The sequence below is a fragment of the Grammomys surdaster genome, unplaced genomic scaffold (assembly GCF_004785775.1).
Source record: "Grammomys surdaster isolate TR1022 unplaced genomic scaffold, NIH_TR_1.0 126063, whole genome shotgun sequence".
Taxonomy (NCBI): Eukaryota; Metazoa; Chordata; class Mammalia; order Rodentia; family Muridae; genus Grammomys; species Grammomys surdaster.
The window spans coordinates 4,677,850-4,699,943 of record NW_021620873.1 but is presented as its reverse complement, the minus strand read 5'-3'; the positions used below and the strand labels follow the sequence as shown (position 1 = coordinate 4,699,943).

The window sequence follows — 22,094 nt, the reverse complement described above, 5'->3', positions numbered from 1 at the left end:
GAGCCAGGGCTACAGAGAAACCCTGTCCAAAAAAAGTTCTATAGGATGGGTAGAAATAAAACTCAGTAACACATTTCAGTGTGGTTGTATCTAAACAGAATTTTAGTGGCTGCACAAAGAGTTGGAAAGAAAATGAGAAACTGGAAAGTGATTCCATTAGAAGCACTTGCAGGTCAGGTTTCCTGCTTGCATTTTTCTTTGTTCTAGTCAACAAACACACACACACACCTGAGTAGCTGAGGATTGCAAAGCTGAGAAGCAGCTGTCTGGCATATACAAGGGCCTGAGTTCAGTCCCCAGCACCACACAAACACACAAACACATACACAAACACACAACCTAAGCAAAAGAACTGAAGACTGCTGATCAACTGGTTTTATAAACCTTTATTGGAAAGGCTACAAAGTTTATATTATCACTGCATTGCTTAGGCTTAAAGTGTTGTGGGGAAATAACCTCAAATACAAAACTATTATGTGGTTGAATCTTGCCCAGGCTTGTTGCAAAATATTTTTGTACAATGGAGGTAGAGTGGATAGGGCAGTAATTTAACCCTCACAGGTCTTGATTAGTTTTAGGACATTTTAAATCCAAGTTCTAATAGCTCTAGAAATGTACTCAAGTGCTATTAGGCTCTGAGATGGTATAATTCATTGAAAAATCTGAATTTCCATTTTTGTCCTGTTGTTCCTTTGACAAATGTAGAAGTTGTGTACCTGGTATGACTTGGACCTCAAAGGGATGGGCTTTTAGAAATACTCCAGGAGTGAAAAAGTCATTATCAGAAGATGGAAATACGTCCTTTCACCATCGCCTTAGACAGCTGTAACACAAGTGAGGCGCCAAGCAGGGCATGGATCAAACTGAACCCACAAGCACTGCTGGCTCAGCCACTCTGCATGCGAACCTCTGCTAGCCTATGTATCTTAGTTTTCTATATAGAAAATCAAACAGTCAATGCTCCCCAAATTCAGATATTCAATTTAAATGAGACAGCAACTTTTCATAACATTTAATTAAAACAGCATTTTAACAGGTCTATGTAAACATGGTTTTACTACTGACCTATTACCTTATTTTCAAAAAATGGGGTGCAAGAGGATAAGAAGCCTGGGTTTGTCCCAATATTCAGGTTAATCTAGGAGTTAGATAACTCGGATGTTCTGGATGCTACAGAGTATCAACTGAAGTGAATAACGCCTGTTTCAACCAACATTAGTGTTATTTAACTATAAAATGGGCAGGGACCCAAGGCAAAAGCCTCAGGCTGATGGGTTTTTAGAGGCTGTTTAAAGAGTCACTCCTCAGCGGAAGGATACTTTTACAGTTCAAAATATGTTCTTTCTAAAAATGTGACACAGAATAATTTACACCAACTGCTTTTTATTATCAAGTTTCAGAAACCTTTCACAAAATGGTTTTAAAAAAAAAGCCAAAAAACTTTACAACCATGGCTAATGTAATTTTTTCCATTGTTCCCAGTCAGCTTCAAACCCATTGTGTGCAAAGCCCATTTTTCCATGCATCTAAATGATAGATACAGGCTATGAATTCTTTATTCTATTTGTAGCAGCTTATGCAGGTGCAGCCAAACACAAAGCTTCAGGACAAATTGTACAAATTTTACAATGCTGGATCTGAGTTTAAAATATGAAACATAAAGTCTACACAAAACTGATAAAAATCAAGCAGATACCAGGACTGAAACTTATAACCCACATGTGAAAGGGAGTCTTCCTTCAAGTGCTTTACTCTGCTACAGAACAGTCGAAATGAAGATGTAAAGCTTTGTGGTTAGTTTAAATTATACACTCTGTGGATACTATACCAATTTTAGAAGTTACATATAGATCAACAGACGTCCATCAGTTCATCTGGACTCATCAGGTACTCCAGCAGCTGGCAAATCCGGCAAATGTGGAAAGAAAATCCACCTGTGCAGCAGCTGCCTGCAGTTTACTGATGGGCACACTGCACTCCAGGTCCATGATGGCTGCTGCTTTCTTCATCAGAGCTATCATTATAGGCTTCACGCCTCTGACCACCTCCAGAGCCTCGAGTGCTATCAAATTCCTGAAGCTCCACCTCTTCCGTCTCTCCAATTACATTAGGAACTTCTGGTCTAGATGGCAGGAGATCTTCTAATTCCTTCATAAAACAAAAACAGGAGATGTGCACGTGCAGGCACACAATTTTCGAGACAAAGCCTTGCTATGTAGCCAACATTCACACAAAATAAATATTTAAACACTAGACACTTCACTGCAGACATGTTCCACTGTACTTCTAAACAGTGCTGGTTGAGGGATCTACTCTCTAGAGAGTTCAAAGACTCTTCCCAGTACCTCATACCCAGCCCGCTTCAGCCATTTATAATCACCATGCTTGGCTGTCCCATAAACATTTACATCAGCCAACATTATTTTCAAAACGACCAGAAAAAAAACCAGCAACCATGCAAACATTAAAAAATAAAAGTCACCACAGAGATTCTGTCTCAAAAGAGCCAGGAGTGGTTGGTTATATCTATAATCCCAGCAATTAAAAGACTGAGACAGGAGATACATATAACCACGAGCTCTAGGCCAGCCTGGGGTGCAGGCAGTGGGAGACCCTGTAATAAAACAAAATGAAGAGAAAAGAAACACAAAAGGAAGCCAAAGAAGGAAATGAGAGGAAGTCGAAGAGAGAGAATCAGCTGCTTAAGGAACACTGAAAACCAGCTTACAGAAAGTTTGTCTGGGTTGATCCAGTTGTTTTCAGGAAACTGCACATCAAACTTTATGTAAAGGTCACCCTTTTCAAAGGGATTACGATACTGTGGCATTCCTTCACCTCGAACAACACGAACACATCCTATTATTTTAAGAAATAGGAAATTAGGTAAGAATTTTACCCAAGAAAGATATTCAGTAATATTCCTGTTTCCCACTATAAACATGAATTGTAACGAAACACAGAAAACCTGGGTAAGATGAAATCATTTACCTGGTTCAATTACTTTGCCAGGGGGGTATTTTACCACAATCTGACGAGCATCGAGATGTTTAAATGTGAACTGAAATCCACATAAAGCTTCAACAAGTCCTATCTTATATGTCATATGCAAATCATTCCCATCTCTCTGGAACACCTATAGACAAAGTGTACACAAAATATATTAAAAACAAAAACATACCAACTTGCTGAACATTCCTTAAGCCGATTTCAGAATCCCAATTCTACCATTCCCTACCAGAGCCAAAATGCCACTGTCCCTAATTTCAAAGTTTCTTATTAGCAGAGCTAGCTACTCTCAAGGAGTATGCCAGAAACTTCTATTCCAGGATCCCAGGGAGGCAAGAAGGGAGTCTAAGATCAGTGTTTTTAAAACAAGAGCTCAACCAACAAGGCACAGGCAGGAAAGTTAAGGACTCGACTTTGGTTCCCAGCACCCACATGGTGGCTACTACTACCCATAAGCCCAGTTCCAAAGAATCAAAGCCCTCTTATGACCTCCAGTGGGCACCAGGTACACATGTGGTAGGTACATTACATACAATGAGAGAAACCATGCATATATATAAATTAAGAAACCAAAAATTAGGCCAGGCATGGTAGTATATGCCTTTCATCCTAGCACTCAGGAAACAGAGGCCAGCCTGATCTACAGAGTGAATTCCAGGACAGCCAGGGAGGGCTCTTACAGAGAGAAACATCTCAAAACAAAAAAACAAAGCACCAAAAGCCAAACAAACAAACAAGCAAGCAAAAAAAAAAAAAAAAAAAACCTTAAAATATCCAAACTTGCTTAATGCAAATTACACAGCAAATGCTACAGTTGGCTTACTCAACCTTACAGAATAAACTTATAAACTACATATTGCTGTGATTCAAAGTTTCCAGAGAGAAGCTACATCTTCAATTGAAGCCTTCTATGAGTGTGATAAAACCAGAATACTGCAGGTCCAGAGCCTGAAAACTTATCTTGGGCTATCTTTAGTCCCCCAAATTAGCCACTCTGCCCACCACTGTGTCAGACCGAACATCAAATAAACCGACTTAACAAATAAAACCTTTAGGAATGCAATAACAGAACTGTACTTTCTATCAACTCAAGGCTAGGAGCCATCTGACAAACATCTGAGGCCAACAGCTGAGATTTCTGTACTTTGCTATAACTGTCTACTTTCTACTGATGCATTTGGAAAATGTCTTGTGACTTTGGTTACTGCTTCCACTACTGTAACATCGATTTTCCTGTAACCTGAATTCGAGTTACAGGTTATGGCCATTCATAATTTGCTACAGAATAAATTCTCTTGTCCCCTTGAAGAAAGGTGAGAGCTGTGTTTCTGCATCAACATTGCAAAGATCTACTTAAGTGCTGAGATGCTTAATGTCCTGAGCTTCGATGTCTGGGAGAAAAAAAAATCAATTTCAAAATAATTCAACTTGCAATTTTTACTTAGAATTTGCCAAACTTATACTTAAAATTTGAAACTTAAAATAAAATTAACTGTAGTGAAAAGGTCACCAAAATTTGTTCAAATTAAAGTGTGCTTGGAACCAGGGTGGTGCCTCATGCCTTTAATTACAGCACTCAAGAGACAGATAGGATCTGAGCTCAAAGCCAGCCTAGTCTATAGGCCCTGTCTGAAAACAAAAAACAAAAATAAAAATCCAACAAAAGTGTCTTAGTTTTCCTGAGTACTAAGTTAATTTCTACCTCAACCTAATCTTTGATGTCTACAGGCCACAAACAGGCTGACAGAATGACTGACAGAATGACTGACAGACCGTTTAAGTCCCATTTGTATGCTAAGTGACCCTACAAAGCCACAAGAGGCATGGCAACCATTAATGAAGCACAAAAAGATTTTAACATCTAAATTTCTGGGAAATCTCTGCCTATCCCCAGAACCCATGAAGATTCCTTCCACTTATTAGGTTCCCCTCTTCAGATGGGTTCTCTCTTCTGTGAGTGTGATATATGCAGAGTGTATGCAGAGGGGCATGTAGAAGTCACAGAAAGACTTCTGGTGTTCTGCTCTATCATTCTCACTAAACCTAGACTAGGTTGATGCTATTAAGACCCAGCAACCCCCCTGTCTCTGTCATCCACATGTGACCATGCCAACACTATGTGGGAGCTAAGGTCTTCATGTTAGCCCAGCCAGTGCTGTTATCCACTGAGCCAGCCCTCTAGCAATCTCCCATTTCTCCATTAATGGCTACTCAAAGTTCATTTGCAAGTTTACTTTACACTTCTATGCTGGCAGAGTCCTCCATTACCCAATTGGTGTTCTTTCTTACTGGTTCCACAAATCTGAGATGCAAAATCTGAAGAACAATTTTGGTTGGTTCATAGGACACCTGAAAAATTTGTTCTTTTCCTAAATGATTCTCCTAAATTTACCCATGAAATAAATTCTCCTAAAATGTGGTTTTAGAACATGAGGTTCAATGGTACCAGGGAGCAGGAAAGAAAGAAACATTTTTGGTCTAGCAACTCAGTAGATTTAGTAAGCCCTTCAAGGAATTCTAATGTGAAGCTCAAGTTTGCAAGTTTGAGAACCAAAGAATGTAGATTAGTTGTGCACACTTACTCAGGGTCTCTTGTAACAGGATCATCAGATTTTTAAAAGACAGAATGTTTCAATGCTGTTTAAAAAAAATTCTATATAACAAAATGCCAATGTTTCAATGTTTGTTAATGCTACAAAAGGAGCAAGAACTAATTCCATGTTCTTGTATAGACGCACCCAATTTAAAGAACTTATAATTAAAAAATTACCAGGGTGGTTGCTGTAATGGTAGGGAGGGGACTTGATAATTTGATGCTAACATTTAAACAAATAAATGTCCAACCTCTCCCTTCTCTTCCTATTGCCAGAGAACTTGTGAGAAGATTAATGAAGCATACAGATAATAACATCAGAAGCTTCAGTAATTTCTGAAGAAGTTATCGAGAAGGAACTAACATAACCGAAATCCTATGCTTGTGTTGTACAGACAGACACCAGCACTCACAGAAGAGTCACACACACAGAGAGATGAGCGCACAGGACACAGCACTCCTGAGGTTCATCCGCTTACACTCCATCTATAGTCACTGCACCAGCCAATCCCAATTCCTTCAGAGAGGTATGTGAAAGGGGAAAAGGCCCAAAGCACCAAAGCGACAATGTTTTTCTTGACATAGAACATACAACAAGCCCTCAATATGTTCTAGTTCAAAGTATAATAAGTAACTTTGTGGTTTTATTCTTCCAACTTCAAGCAAGTTAACCAAGCTGTTTAAACCTCACCCTTGGCTCGTACATTTACTGCCCTGGTCACAGTAAAACCAAAACTAGAACTCTTAACTTCTACCCTTTACTACTTTCTAGCCTAGGCAATCAGCTGTTGGTTGGCAATTCCATGCACTAATAATACTGCTGTCAACAATTTAACCCCAACTGCTAGGATTATGGTATGTGCAACAACACTCAGAATGCCCTAGTGATACCTAAACCATTAACCATTGTTTATACTTTACCAACTTTCAATGATGTGGTTATTGAGATTTCTAGCCCTCCGCCTCTTGTGTCTTGTAGGCATTATGCACAGTAGTAGTGAACAATGGGCAGTGACAGCACATGGGAGGCGGAGGCGGAGGCGGAGGCGGGCAGAGCACTTGAGTTCAAGTTTCAGGACAGACAGGACTACACAGAGAATTGTCTTGAAAAACCACAAAAGAAAAAAAAAATCTTAAAGCAGAATTCGAGACACTATTCTTATTTTCCAGTCATCCCAAATATGCAATATGGAGGGAAAGTCAAAATGCCCAGTAGCACACCCCTCTTCATAAGATCTGTCTAGTACATCAGAATGGGTGGTCTAGGAATCAAGTCACAATTTTGTGAGAATAACTCAAAATTTAAAATGTGCTTTTCAATATGACCTTGTTCTCATATCGTAATTTTGAAATAATTTTACTAAAAAAAAAAAAAAAAAAATGCACTGTCTTCCTTGGGAAAACACGAAACAAGAGTATGGACAAGGCTTGGGAGGCCACAGCAGCTACCAGAGGATTCAGAGCCCTGTTGTGTGTGGATGGCCCTGGTACTGTTGTATTTGAATAAAGGAATCAATTACTGGGCAAGTAGGCGGAACTTCTGGGTTGGATGGAGGAAGAGGAAGCAGGAGTTAAGGGCTTTTTGGATAGGGATATCCAGAGGGCAAGATGTAGCTACTACTGTCTCCCAGCTTATATGGTGAATCTGCCAGGATTTGCTATTGGAGGATTTACATTTAATATGGCTTACAAGATTCTAGTTGTTGTGCCCATGGATTGAGTTACTATTGTTTGTGAACTAAGTTTGTTTTCCTTCACATGGCAGCTTGACTGGGTTCAAGAAAGAAAGGTATGGTGGCAAATCATGGGTTTGCCTGATGTGCACCACAAAAGGCCGTGGGCTTTGAAGCATGGGGCTGGCATGGTAGTGACCCACCAGTGGGAGCTGGGTGGAGAGATTTTGGAGCTCTGAGTCAGAGAGTCTCCATGAGATAAGAACAGGTCAGCCATTGTCCACCAGTGCATGGTCTGCCTGCCAGCCAGCCAGGGCAGAGAATAGCAGGGACGAGTGCAGAAACTTGCCGGTCTTTTTTCACTATTTCCTGAAACACAACCCCACCTTGGTACACAGAGGTTGTAGAACACAAGAAGGCAAAGCCTAAGACAAGGAGTGGATCCTGTAACCAAGCTGGACTGCCTATCAAGGCCATGCTGATCAAGCTGCAGAGATCTATGTGTTTTGTTCTCTCTGCCCATCTGAAATTATTAATTTTACCTAGCAATTATCTTTTATGTTAATTGTGATGACTATTTTTGGTTATTAACTTGACTATATATATCTGGAATTAACTAAAACCCAAACTGCAGGCCACACCTCTAAGAAATTTTTTTATTAACTAAATCATTTGAAATGGGAAGACCCACTTCTTCTCGGGATCTTTTTTTGTTTTGGTTTGGTTTTTCGAGACAGGGTTTCTCTGTGGAGCCCTAGCTGTCCTGGAACTCACTCTGTAGACCAGGCTGGCCTCAAACTCAGAAATCCGCCTGTCTCTGCCTCCCAAGTGCTGGGATTAAAGGCGTGCACCACCACTGCCCACGCCTTCTCTAGATCTTTGAGACAGGAAAGTGTATCTTTAATTCAGATCTTTTGAGGTAGGAAGATGCACCTTTAGTCTGGATCACACCTTCTTCTAGAAGCCTATATAAAGGACATGGAAGAAGAAGCTGTTCTCTCCTTGCCTGCTTGCTCTCACTCTCAAGTCCATTCCCTCACTAGCCTTAGAGCCGACTTCTTCAGGATTCTGATGTATTCTGAAGACCAGCTGAGACATCCAGCCTCATGGACTGAACAACTACTGGATTCTTGGACCTTCCATTGGTAGACAGCCATTGTTGACTAGCTGGACCACAACCTACAAGCCACTGTAATAAATCTCCTTTATAGTCAACTATAAACACACACACACACACACAGACAGAGAGAGAGAGAGAGACAGAGAGAGAGAATGAGTGAGTGAGAGAGAATGAGTCAATCATAGAATAAGAGAGAGAGGGAGAATGAGTGAGAGAATCAAGAGAATCAGGGAGAGAGAGGGGGGGAGGGAGAGAGGGAGAGGGAGAGGGAGAGGGAGAGGGAGAGGGAGAGGGAGAGAGAGAGAGAGAGAGAGAGAGAGAGAGAGAGAGAGAGAGAGAGAGATCGATCGATCAGAAGAGAGCCCCCATCCTCTGGAAATGAGAACTAGAGTAGGTTGTGAGCCACTATATGGCTGCTGGGAACTGAACCAAAATTCCTCCACAGGAAAGCATATTTTAAGGATGAGGTTTTAAAGATCATGTCAGTGCAGAAGAAGCAGACTTGGTTTGACCAGTAGATCAGAATCAAAGCTACTGGGGGATCAAGATTAGAACGCCCCACACTATCCTATCTATGTAAGGTATAGGGCCCTGTGGCTCTGAGCTGGTAAAGCTCATCCTTGTCCACAGAGGCAGTGGCACTGCCTCCGCTCCTGTGCCCAAGATGCTGCTGCTGACTGTTGGTACTGATGACTTAATACTGTAGAGCAGCTAGGGTGTGCCACTAAGGTATTAAAATCTATAGGTGAGCTAAGCATGGTGGCATGGGGCAGAGAAAGAAGGATGGCAAGCTTAAGGTCAGCCTAGGGTATAAAACAGAAAAAGAAAGGAGGTGAAGGCAATAATATAAAAAACATGTTCAGTGGTATGATCAAAATTCCACACAACGGACCACTTCGCTAGACAAGTTCATTTTGCCTTGAACAGATATAACCAATACATATTCAATTAGAAACTAATTAAAAATGTTTTAAATCTCTAGAACTTTGAGCCAGTGAGATAGCTCAGAGGGTAAAAGCACTTGCAACAAAAGACTGACCCAGAGTTTGACCCCAGAACCCACCATGGAAGAACTGATGCCACAAAGCTGTCCTCCTCCGATACATACAATGACATGAATAAGCCCCCCATACCAATAAAACAGATTACTTTAAAAAATAAATTCTGACCTCAGATAACTTACTGGCTACCCAGTAAGTAGAGTAAAATTAACACAGTAGTACTGAGAAGAGTGAAGACTGAACCCACTGTGCATCCAAGGAGTTCTAAAGTGAAATTATGCTGCCTAATATCATCTAGTCCAATGGCTTTATTATACACAAAGGAAAATGAGGTTCAGAGACAACGAGATGGGCACAGTGCTAATCTACAGTAAGGACAGGGCAAAGACTAACACTGATGGTGCATCTGACTACACTTTACTTGGTTTATCTCTGTTAGTCAGTTTCTGTAAGCCAGCCATGCTCACTGAGAGCTGAAAATTAACTCAACCACACTCCCTTAACAACTTCATTTGTGTTCAGTTTTACTTCAAAGCATCCAAACAGATCTACCCTATTTCTCACCAGCATGATCAATTCTCAACAAAACAAAAAGGGAAAAAAAAGTGAATAAATCAAAAGGAAAAAATTACCTCATGTTCTTTTTCCTGTAGCAAAAGAACAATATCTCCAGGTTCCACTCCTGGAGCCTGGTCTGCTTCCCCAGTGAACGTAATTCTCTGTCCATGTTTCATGCCTTTGTCTACATGGACTTCCAGAATCTTGACTTCTTTAATCACCTTCTTCCCTTCACATTTTTTACAACGGTCTTTTTCATTGATGACCTCCCCTGCAAAGAGAGGTCATTGAAACTTCTAGTAAGAAAGAACAGCCCAACATTAAGCAGCCTTGACAGTGACCTTAATTCAAAAAGATACATTTTGGGCGCCACTGGTTAACGCTACCATGAGTGACAAAACTTTTACTATAAAGGGGTCCCAGCTACCCAAGATTACAGAGTAAAACCTATCTTGACAATTCCTTAGCAACTTGGGCAGTCAGGTGCTAGAGCTTCTTTGAATGCTTCTGCAAACCTTTTCAGCTCTTGCTTCAAGTAAGCTACCATCAGACAGAGATAGTCCAAGTAAAATTTTAATTTTTCTTTCCAGTAAAGGTTACTGAACCTAAGAACTTGCCAATGACCTATACTTGATCCTTCAATATCCTCGATAGTAAATTAAACCGTACAGATGGTATTTCAATTTACTTCAGACTAAACACTGCTTAGAATTTTTTTTAAAAGGGTGTTATGCTGCTAGGGCAGGCTTGAAATTCACTATCCTCCTGCCTCTGCTTCTTGCATAGAGGATTACTCCTTGTTCAACTTCACTGTTAGTTTTCAGCTGACTTTGGTTTCTTGGTGGTGAAGTTAGCAATTTTAACAATGTAGACTGCAGCAGAGACACCTCATTGGAATATAATAAGAGGCTAGGGAGGAGACAACTTCAGGTGTCATTCCTTAGCTGTCTTCTTCCACCCAGCTTTTTAAGATGGAATCTTTTCACCAGCTGCAGGTTAGTAGGTTAAGCTGGTCAGTGAGTACCTGGGATCAGCTTCTCTCCTTAGCACAGTGATTCTTTCTTTTTTTTTTGGTTTTTCAAGACAGGGTTTCTCTGTGTAGTCCTGGTTGTCCTGGAACTCACTCTGTAGACCAGGCTGGCCTCAAACTCAGAAATCCGCCTGCCTCTGCCTCCCAAGTGCTGGGATTAAAGGCGTGCGCCACCACTGCCCGGCAGCACAGCGATTCTTAAATGTGCACTACTGGCCTTAACAGGTTTCTGGGACTGTACCCATGGCTAGGCCTTCATGCTAGAAGGCAGTCACTGTAGCAACTACTTTATCACCTCAGTCTAACATATACCTTTTTTAAATGACCTCATCACCTCCCAGAACAATCTGGAAAAGGGAAGTTCTTCAACTATACTAATTAACCATCAGGCAAAGGAAAGAATGGGGGGATGTGGCTCAGTGAAGGATCCTAGGTTTAGTCCCTCCCACCAGGGCTAGGGTAGGTGTAGGTAGTGGAAATTAATCAGAGTAAGGGCTGGTGGGGATAGGGCAATACTTGCCAAGCACACTCAAGGATTTGGGCTTACTCTACAGTGTTGATGAGGCAAAATTCTCCATATAAATCAATCTAATTCAGCCGGGCGGTGGTGGCGCATGCCTTTAATCCCAGCACTTGGGAGTCAGAGGCAGGCCGATTTCTGAGTTCGAGGCCAGCCTGGTCTACAGAGTGAGTTCCAGGACAGCCAGGGCTATACAGAGAAACCCTGTCTCAAAAAAAACAAAAAAAAAAACAAAACAAAACAAAACAAAAACAAAAAAACAAAAAAATCTAATTCAAAACTTAACTTTGCAGTTACACCAGCCACATCTTTCCTTCCCTTGATTAAAGCCAACTTAATTTAAAAATCTATTAAAAATACTCAGAACTTGATTAGGACTTTTCAGAATGCCCCTCAGAACCATACTAGTTAGGTGATAAAGATTAATTTCTAGCTAAATTTGCAAAATATCTTAGCTTTCAGAGGTGGAGGCAGATTAGAAGAAATCAAGATCATTAAATATAGGTCAAGGTCAGCCTAGGTTAGAGACACTATGCTGAAACAGTAATGGTATAATAAATTACAACCTTCTATTAGATCTTCATTTTGTAAATAAAAGAAATATAAGCTTATTTTTTAAAAATTGTAGGGGGCTTGAGAGATGGTTTAGTGGTTAAGAGTACTGACTGCTCTTCCAGAGGTTCTGAGTTCAATTCCCAGCAACCACATGGTGGCTCACAACCATCTGCAATGGGATCTGATGCCTTCTGGTCTGGCTGAGGAGTGCGACTGTGTACTCACATACATAAAATCAATCTTTTTGTTTTTTTTCTTGTTTTTTTGAGACAGGGTTTCTCTGTATAGCCCTGGCTGTCCTGGAACTCACTCGGTAGACCAAGCTGGCCTCGAACTCAGAAATCCACCTGCCTCTGCCTCCCAAGTGCTGGGATTAAAGGCGTGCGCCACCACCGCCTGGCTAAAATCAATCTTTTTAAAATAAATTTTAAATGTTTCTGACTTCTATATTCCTAATATATTCAAGTCCTGGGCACTTACCTTCTCCGTTGCAGTCGGAGCACACGGACTGCATCTGCTGCACCATTCCTGGAGCCAGCTGTCTGATCATAATGCGCACACCCCGCCCCCGACAAGCACTGCATTTCTGAACAGCTCCAGACTTTCCACCTTGGCTAAAGCAAAAGTATCAATTACACTTTTGTCTACAAACCATTATAGTCATTAAAAAAAACACAAATTGTGTTTTTTACCTCCCCAGTAATAATTATTAAAGTGACCTTTAGAAGTATCAGAAGATGCTCAGCTGCTTATTAAGTTTTAAATAAAGAAAATGTTTGACCTGGTATAGATTTTGAGCATGTTACTCAAAAAGCAGAGACACTGTGTAAGCAACAACACTTACCCACTGCATGCACTACAGAGCACATTCTTGCTAAGTTGTAGTTTGGTTGTCTTGCCATTATACAGGTCTTCTAAAGATACTCTGCAGAGAAAAAGAACCAAGATCAACCATATTTTACCAATATTATTAAAAGATAAAAAAAAGTTTACAGAGCAAATTTCAATTTGATCTTTTGTAACAAAGAACCCAACGATAACTATATTAATATACATGGTGTTAACACTGCTCTTCAGAGGACAAAATTTGGTTCCTAGCCCCTACATTGGAACCACCTGTGACTATAACTCTAGAGGATCCAATGCCTCTGGTATTCTCACACATGTACCCGTGCTCAAAATTACAAAAATTATTTTTTTTGAGACAGGGTTTCTCTGTGTAGCTCTGACTATCCTGGAACTCACCCTGTAGACCAGGCTGGCCTCAAACTCAAGAGATCTGCCTGCCTCTACCTCCTGAGTGTTAAGATGAAAGAAAGACATCTGAGAAATCCACTGCCACCACTACCCAGAAAAATAATACATTCTTGAGCCAACAACTTGACACTGACAACTCCAATTCGTCAGCAATACTCTAAGGACAGAATCTTGTGATTCATACTGGCTTCAAAGTCAAAATGCAGAAAAAAATGATCCTGAACTAATATGGATACCCTTGCCTCTACTACTCAAGTGCTAGGATTACAGGCATACATCATCTTGCCCACTTTTATATGGTACAGAGAGAACCCAGAGACTCCTTTGTGCCAGACAAGCATTCTAGCAACTAAGCTATGTTCCTAGCTTCTAATTATAATCATCACCCAATTTTATGTGATAACAACTAAAGCACAGAAAAGCTAACTAACTTGACCAAGGTCATGTAAGCAATGATTCTAGAGTCAGAGCTTTGCTGGAGGGGAGGGTACACTATGGATGATTAGATTAAAAAAATGTTTATTACAGCTTAAGATAGGCACTTAGGGACCTGGAAAAATGGCTCAGTGGTTAAGAGCACTGGCTACTCTTCCAGAGGATCTGGGTTCAATTCCCAACACCCACACTGGAGGCTTTCAACTGTCCTTAACTCCATCCCAGGAGAACAGACTTTCAGCTTACCTCTGCAAAAATAAGGCACATACATGTATGCAGGAAAATAGTCAAGTCACATATATAAAAGTTTTTAAAAATTAAAAAGGAGAGGCACTTAGTTGTGTATGTTTAAAAAAAAAATCACATGCTATAGCAGGAAAGAGGGAAAGAACATAGTTTCAAAAGAGAAACATTCAGCCTTTTCAGCTTCTAAAAGCCCTGCCAAATCATAATTCTGCATATCTGAACAACTCTTTTTTTCCCCTCCTCTAGACCACTTATTTTTCCTGCTTAGGGAGCGGAAGTCACTAAGGGTAGATGAGCACAGAAGAAAGACTGTGTGCAGCAAGGCTCTGAGAATGGCAGTGCAGGTAAGTCGGGCCAGCACTCAAATCAAGGTGAAGCCTTCTAGACCTGGCTGGACAAGTTCACGCTGTAATGGCCGGTACAGATCTGGTCTGGGCTGATGCACAGGGAATCAAGTAGCAGGACACATAGCATCTTCCTATAGGATCAGCCAAAAGCACTGTGATGTACTGGGTCAGCTTGCCGGTGGCGTGTACCAGCTGCTGGGTGAGCTAGGAGGAGAGGCCCTACATGGAGGCACAAGGCTTCTTGGTGTTCGTGATGAACATCAGCATGGTGGCCCTCAACAGCTTAACATATCTTCAAATTATCTAACTCAAAAGGCTGAATAAAACAAGTACCAAAATTGTTTGTTTGCAAAAGTATACAATATTTTATATATCCGTATTACCTAAAAATAGTAGTACAGAAAAAAAAGGCTTACTAAAAATACATAAGGAGGCTAGAACGATGGCTCAGCAGTTACTTGCTATAGAGGACCTGGGTTCAGTTCTAAGTACTCACACAGGGACTAACAACTATCTTTAACTCCAATTCCAGAGGATTCAACATGTTCTTCAGGCCTCCATGGCCACTCACTGTACATGGTACCCAAACATGCATGCAGGCAAAACATTCATACACATTTTTAAAAAGTAATGTTTCTTTAAAATAAAACAATTTAAAAAGTCCAAAGTCAGCCTTTCCTATATAGCAAGTTCTAGGCCAGACTATATATACACGCATACACACTATATGCATACACTATATATACACATAACTAATAAAACACAACTCAATCTTATTCATTTATACCATACTTCAATTAAAAGATCAATTTCCAAAATAATCTTAAAAAGAAACCAAACAGCCCCATCCCTCCCTAAGGAGCTGTATGTAGTTAATGATTGCTGAGGGAAGCGGTTCATTCTTAGTGATGTGGCCAATGGTGAAGTAAATAACCCCACCATCCCTATTCACTCAGGAAGCTATAATTAAGTATAAAAGGCCAAGGGAGGTGAGGCAAAAAAAAGTAGGAGGGACTTGTTAGAAGGGGGTTCATTTGAAGGAGAAGCATAGGAAAGGTAATACGAAGATCATTGCCAAACTGCATTTTATATTTCTGTGTGTATCAAACTGTAAAAAAAGAAAATTCTAAAAATTATTCACCAATAACATCCATTTATATCATAGATTTAACAATACTCATTTGTTTGGTGTTTGTTTGTTGTTTTGGTTTTGAGACAGAGTTACACTAAGTAGCTCTGGCTTTATGGAACAGGGTGGCCTCAAATTCAAGAGGTCTGCTAGTCTCTGTGTCCCTTTGTCCCAAGTGATGGGATTAAAGGTGTGAGCCATCACACCTTTCTCCCCCAAAGAAAGGAAGGTAAATCAAGACTTCACACATGCTAAGTGGGCTCTGCCACTGATCTATACACACCCAGCCTTTAACCCTTCCTTAATAATTTCAAACCCTTGAATTCAGGTAAAGGAACAAATAGTCGAAAGTCACTCTCTAAGGCACCTACACTATTTTGTGGTATTCAGCCTTTCGCCAAATTATTACTGTAAACTCAAACTTTCACATGTTGTAGACAGTATAAAGTAACACTTATAGGTAGGCAAGAGGGCTCCACAGATAAAAGCACTTTATGCAAACCTAAATTCGATCATGGTGGAAGAAAACCAACTCCTCACAAGCTGTCTTCCCTAATTTGCATGTTCATGCAAAATAAGAATTTTAAAAACCACTTATAGATGAAAAATTACCAACAACGCACCATCACATCCAAATAGTGATACACTGATCTACATCTTAAGTCTTACAAGACCGGAAAGGAAAACTGTAAATAATAATCTGACTATATTGACACTCTGCAGAGGCTTAAACCAGCAAAATTTCTCTAAAGCAATTAGGTTTTATCAGCTTCAAAACATGGATATCAAGTCAGGGACAGTACCTCACACCTATAATCCCAACACTTGAGAGCCCGATGCAGGTGGGTTGTTATGAAGTCAAGGTCAGCCTTAGCTACAGTGTGATACTATCTCAAAAAGAAATAAAGCCATGAATGCTTGGCTGGGAATCTGCCAGAGATAAAACAGCACACAAAGAGATGCACAGCAACAGTATCTATTCTACCCCCCCTGCACCTCACATAAAAGGAGTGGTTTCATCATCATGAAATGGGGTTATGAAGCCACTCAAAAGAAAAGTTAGTTAGTAGGCAGGTATGATGGTGCACACCTGTAATCCTAGTACTCAGGAGGGAGAGGTAGGAGGAACATTGCTTGGACTATGATGTAACAAGCTCCAGTTTAAAAATAAAGGGGTGTGTGTGTGTGTTTGTGTGTCTGAAGACAGGCTAGTTGGCAATGTGCCTGCAGCACAGTATCTGGGTTCAATCCTCGTCACTTGTATAAAAAGCCAGCTACCAGCTATGGTGGGGCTGGAGAGCTCATTGCAGTGGACCCAGTCTCGATTTCATCCACACGGCAGCTCACAACCATCTGTAAGTCTTGTTTCAGGGGATCTGGTGCTCTCTTCCTAACTTCTTGAGAACCAGGCACTTGTGTACAGACATACACACATGCAAGCAAACCATTTACATAAATAAGACCAAATATATAAATCTAAGCAAACAAAAAACTAGACCACCAAACTGGCTTCCCTGAATTCAATCCCTGGAATCCACATGGTAAAAGACAGGAACCAACTCAATCGATTCTATAATTTGTCCTGACCTTCATGTCTGCAGTGTAGCAAGCACTCCCCCATAACAACATCAAAACCTGTAACTGAAATATTTTAAACAAACAACTAAGAGTTAGGCATGATCATACACCGCAATAATCCACTTCTGAGGTGGAGGCAGGATATCAGGAATTCATAATCAGCCTTCGCTTCATGAGACCTTGTCTTAAAACTCCAGTGTTCGCTCTCCCCTACCTCAACTCAGTCTTTTCCACTTGTCATTAAAAAACGTTCTTAGTGAAATAATTTTAAAATATAGCGAAATGACTATTTTCAGATTGTAGAGGAGCTGTGGAGTCTTAATTCAAAATCAAAGCCCAAACCGCTGACGTGCTGACGGTTATGCCAGGATGGAAGCCAGTAAGCTCCATGGAAACCAATGGAGGAGAGTTAGCCCAGAGGATCAAGTAACGAGGGACACTACCATGTAAATAATCAAAACAAACAACCATTATTTTGACTTAAAATACTTCAAAGAACAGCCACACTTGAAATTTTCAGTCATCTAACAGGCAACCTCAACAGCATGCAGGGGGAAAAACAATCTCAGGAGAAATCAACTATTCTTTAAGATCTTGGTTGATTTGTTTTGAGACAGGCTTCTATGTATCCCTGGTTGGCCTCAAACTAGCTATTCAGCATCATATATATGACCTGGAAGTTTGATGCTCTTGCCTCTACCTCTTCAGTGCTGTAATTACAGGTAAAGACTACCCAACTTGGCTTAAATCCAGAATTCTGTGTCTGTGAGTTACGCACTTTACCAACTGACCTACATTTCTAAAGCACCCCTCCACCCTGTAAGGTCTGAAGCAAAATACATCCAACAATTCACTTTGTCATTTAATACGAACACACTTTAAAATGAAGGACAAACTACTCTGTAGTAAGACTCTAGTATCACCGTTTGAAGAAACATTTCTCAGAGACTCACTTCAGTGGATGCATCATGTCTTCGCCTCTTCTTCTGCCATTTCGACTTCTACTCTGATTGCCCATGAAGCCAAACAATCCTCCACCAAAAATATGTGAGAAAATATCATCCATGCCACCACCTCCGCCGCTGCCTTCCCGCAGACCTTGTTCTCCATATCTGTCATACAGCTCCCGCTTCTCTGGATTGGACAATACTTCATATGCAAAACTTATTTCTTTAAACTATAAAGTAAAAGTAAAACAATTGGATTTTTAAGTGGAAGAATGTGAGAAAGACATCAGAAACCCAGAAGACACTTAACGACAATAAAAAGCTTTGCGTTTCGCTTGGTTTCCTTTTGGTTCTCTTTATCACCTATTGCCAAAAATCTTACAATTCTCATTGTAAAACTAAAATAGTCCTCTGAAAGTTATCACCATCATTATTACATATGTACATGAGTGTGGGAGCATGTATAGAGGTCAGAGGACAACTTTCTCGCCTTCTATTGTGGATCAAGTTCAGATGGTCAGGCTTACATGGTGGCAAAGACTTGCTAACACTGAGCTATCTCAATAGCTATAATTTTTCTTGTTTTTGAAGAACATTACAAGCATTAGGTTTTACTATGGTCATTTTCAAGGAAGTTAAAATAACAGTGAAAGTTTCACTCTATAGGCATAAACGGACTTTTCCCTACATCACTCCTTTCAGTTTAAAAGGAAAACTCCAAGAATAAAACTCAAATAACTTACTTTATCTCCAGCATTTGGATTCTTATCAGGATGGTATTCTTTGGCTAACTTTCGGTATGCCTTCAAAAAAGATTTTGGAAAAGAGTTATACACAACAAACAATTTAAGATACTCACTTTTCTGGCTCCTCTGCCTGCCCTCCAACAGGAAAACACCCAGGAGGTCCTAAGTGACGTTTTATTAGCACACGATCAGCTAACTGGGGTCCTAGGTGGTGGTGAAGCTACATACTTTCCATTAAGTGATGTGGGTAAGCACCATGTAAGTCTTCACACAGACTCATGAATTATATAACACAGCCTACCATTTCCGGTAGGGTAACAGGAAGTCTTTTTTCTTTGGACTTTACCAGTCCCCGTACTTACGGGACATTCTTATTTTTCTTAGTTTACAAATTCAGATTGAATACCGGCAGCCAGAGAAGATGCTGAGAAACTTTATTAATACCTTAAATCCCGACATGATTTTTTACTACTACAAAGGACAACAATGAGACCTGTCTTATTTTTAGTGAGTGCACACTCAGGTGTTTGGCTGGGACACACGACTCATCCCTGAAGCGGCCACGGAGTATTTAGATCTCCAGCCACAGAACAATGCTTCTAAATAGACCCACGCTGCTCCGGCTGCGGGGCGAGGGAGGAGCCTGTTCATCGCCGGAGGCTGCGGCCCTCAGCCCCACACCGGCGCCGGCGGTCAGCTCCTCCCCGGCCCGGCGGCGCGAGCACCGCGGTCCGACCTGTTTTTCCGGGTGGCCCCGGGCGCCGAGCTGGCGGGCCGCGTCTGCGCAGGGCCGGCGGGCGGAGGCCCAAGGTCAGCCGAGCCGACTGCGCCCCCGCCGCCGCCGCGCCTCAGCCCGGTTCAGGCCGCCCCGACCGCGCAGGCCCCGCGCCCTCGCCCCGCCCGCCGGCCGGCTCGCTCCAGTACCTTCTTCAGCTCGTTCTCGCTGGCGCCGGGAGGGACGCCCAGGATGTCGTACAGCTTCGTGTCGGCCACGTTCGCCATGGCGGCCTGCCGGGCAGCACTCGCAAGCAGGCGGCGTAGCGGAAGGAGCGCGACCCGGACCACGAGCGGCGGCGGCGCAGGCCGAGGAGACGGCGCGGGGAGGCGGGCGGGGCTGAACTTTGACCCGGCGCAGCGCCATGACGTCGCTGCGAGGCCCCGCCTCCGGGGCCGGGCGGGGCGGGGCGGTTGGGCGGTGGGCGCCGGTGTGCGGCCGCTGGGGTCCTTTCTTGATGCCGGTAGGTGACGCGCGAGCCACCGCGGAGTAGAGGGGAGCGGTGTGCGGCGTTCGTACGGAACTCTCGGTGCGGCTGAGGCCTGAGGGAAAGAAGCCGGCGTGGAATCCTCCTGGGGTGGTATCCCCGGGGCCGCGGTGAAAAACAGCACGTGGGTGTGAGTGTGTGAGGTTCCCGTACAGCCTCTTACACCCCTAATGTGACTTTATCAACACCTTCACTAACTCATTTCATCTCAACTTCACCCTCAGCACCTCTGCGTAGGGGAAACAATTTCATTCATAAATACTCAGATATATATACTTAGCGAACGAGTTTTTAAAGGCATAGCCATCCTGTCATATCGAAGGAAAGGACAGATTTTTTTCACACCTTCCCGATAGCGCTCTTTTACACATTCCCAATTGGTTTGGGGGCATCCAGATAAACCAAAGTCACCCTGTTCCACCGGGATCATGTGTCTCACTTGACAGTTTTAAAATTAGCTAACCCCAAAGGTTTGGTTGGCATAAGGCAGTAGGGCAGCGTGCCGGCACTTGGTGGCTGTCAGTCGATTTTCGTTTGCTTTAGCTTAAAAGAGTTCTGTGCTTTCTACCACGTGCCAAGATGTATGGCTTGCCTTCTACGGCTTGCCTTCTAACTGGTTTTCCGAGAATAAAACACTTCTGGTCAGTTGAAACCTGAACTGGGAAACAAACGCTCATTGACCATAAGTCTGTCAGTTGAGGTGATATGCCTCTCTTGCCATTGTACCTGGCCGAGTTGTGGAAGTGCTTCACTGCCGTGCTAAGGAATTGTGAAATTTAACCTGAAGCTCTGAGGAGTCTCATGAGAAGTTAGATGCTCCTTCACTTGTAATGTTTTCCTTGATTCATAACCTGGTGAACCTTCCTGCCTTATTTGAGGCCCCACTATGCTTGTTTTCCTGATAAGTATGGTTTATGACATGAATGTTGTTCTCACATGTGAGTCAAAATTCCTTAGTAGGATATAGATTATGTATCTGGTTTTGAGGACTTATTTGGAGGTTCTAGCAGGGGACTACAGCTATTCTATACCCTTGGCCAAAGACTAGCCTTTCTTTTTGATCAAATATCCAGTTTTCAGGAAGGGTCATACATGGAGCAGTGAAGAGGAGAGGGAACCCTAACCTACACACCCAGATTAGCCAAACCAACCCTGGTGACAGATGTTGAAGTCAGATCCTCACTTCTGGCTTTGAATTTTACAAAGACCCCCTGTAATTCAAGAGTTTTAAGTCCTATTACCATTGAAAGGGATTTCTCTCTCATGTACTACAATGAAATGCTACTTCTCCACTTTTTACCAATTTGAGATGTTCCTACGAGACAGTATAAGGCTGTGAAATTAGATTGTATAAGCCGGTAGCCTTGCTCTGCCATCTTTTAACAGCGAGCTGTTCAGTTTACTTTTCTGAAGTTATTTCCTCAGTGCAAGATGGTATTTTTTTTAATAGTATTTATGGTCTGGGGATGGAGCTTAGTTTGTGGAATGCTTGTGTAGAAAACACCAAGGCCCTAGCCTCTAGAGAAAGGAGAGGAAAAGATTGAAAAACAAGGGAACTTTTGATTCAGCTACTCTGATTTTTTATTTAGGCTGCCCTTTGGCCTTGTAATAAATCAATGAATAAATTGGCTTTTTGAGGTTCCTATTGCTATCCTTATAACTGCATGAATGCAATGTGGCAGCTCATACCTGTGATCCCAGTGCTTAGGCTGTGGAGACAGAGTCAGAGTAATAGCGGTGGTGTGGTAGCTTTATTGTTGGCCAACTTACCTACAGGCTACTTGTACTGTCTGTATTCATTGCAGTATCTGGCTTCCCTGAGCCCCCTCAGTTCCTCTCTTCTGTGATTCATGTTCCTCAGTCCCTCCCTCATGGTCTCACACGATTGCTAGTTAGTTCCATTTCTCTTTCTCCTTTTCAGTCAGTTTCTGCTGCACAGAAAAGGAAGTACCTATTTGTAGTTACTATTTTTATCTCATTTCTGTCCGTGAACAGTTAAAAAGAGCAGGATTTTCCCCCTTGGTCTCACTTTTAGTTTAGTTTATCTTTTTTTTCTTTTTGTTTTCTTGTAAGGGGGAAAATATCTCCACT

At 41.8% G+C, this 22,094-nt stretch overlaps 1 protein-coding gene across 1 annotated transcript; it reads right to left on the bottom strand.

Moving 5' to 3' along the window:
* Positions 1 to 371: 371 nt before the first annotated feature.
* Positions 372 to 19,851, bottom strand: Dnaja2 (DnaJ heat shock protein family (Hsp40) member A2). Its single transcript, XM_028755561.1, has 9 exons — positions 19,666 to 19,851; positions 18,739 to 18,798; positions 18,002 to 18,225; positions 12,901 to 12,981; positions 12,537 to 12,670; positions 10,026 to 10,222; positions 2,989 to 3,133; positions 2,729 to 2,856; positions 372 to 2,148 (listed from the first exon to the last, which is right to left on the bottom strand). The coding sequence occupies exons 1-9, from the start codon at positions 19,741 to 19,743 to the stop codon at positions 1,957 to 1,959; spliced, it is 1,239 nt and encodes a 412-aa protein (XP_028611394.1). The 5' UTR covers positions 19,744 to 19,851; the 3' UTR covers positions 372 to 1,956.
* Between the last annotated feature and the right edge of the window lie 2,243 nt (positions 19,852 to 22,094).

Bases quoted from the DNA above. Each gene is read 5' to 3' on its own strand.
- Dnaja2 (XM_028755561.1), bottom strand. From the start codon at position 19,743: ATGGCGAACGTGGCCGACACGAAGCTGTACGACATCCTGGGCGTCCCT. The intron at 18,799-19,665 runs GTACTGGAGCGA...TCTTTTTTGAAG, and splicing joins GCGAGAACGAGCTGAAGAAG to GCATACCGAAAGTTAGCCAA. The intron at 3,134-10,025 runs GTAATTTTTTCC...CTTTGTCTATAG, and splicing joins TACAGGAAAAAGAACATGAG to GTGTTCCAGAGAGATGGGAA.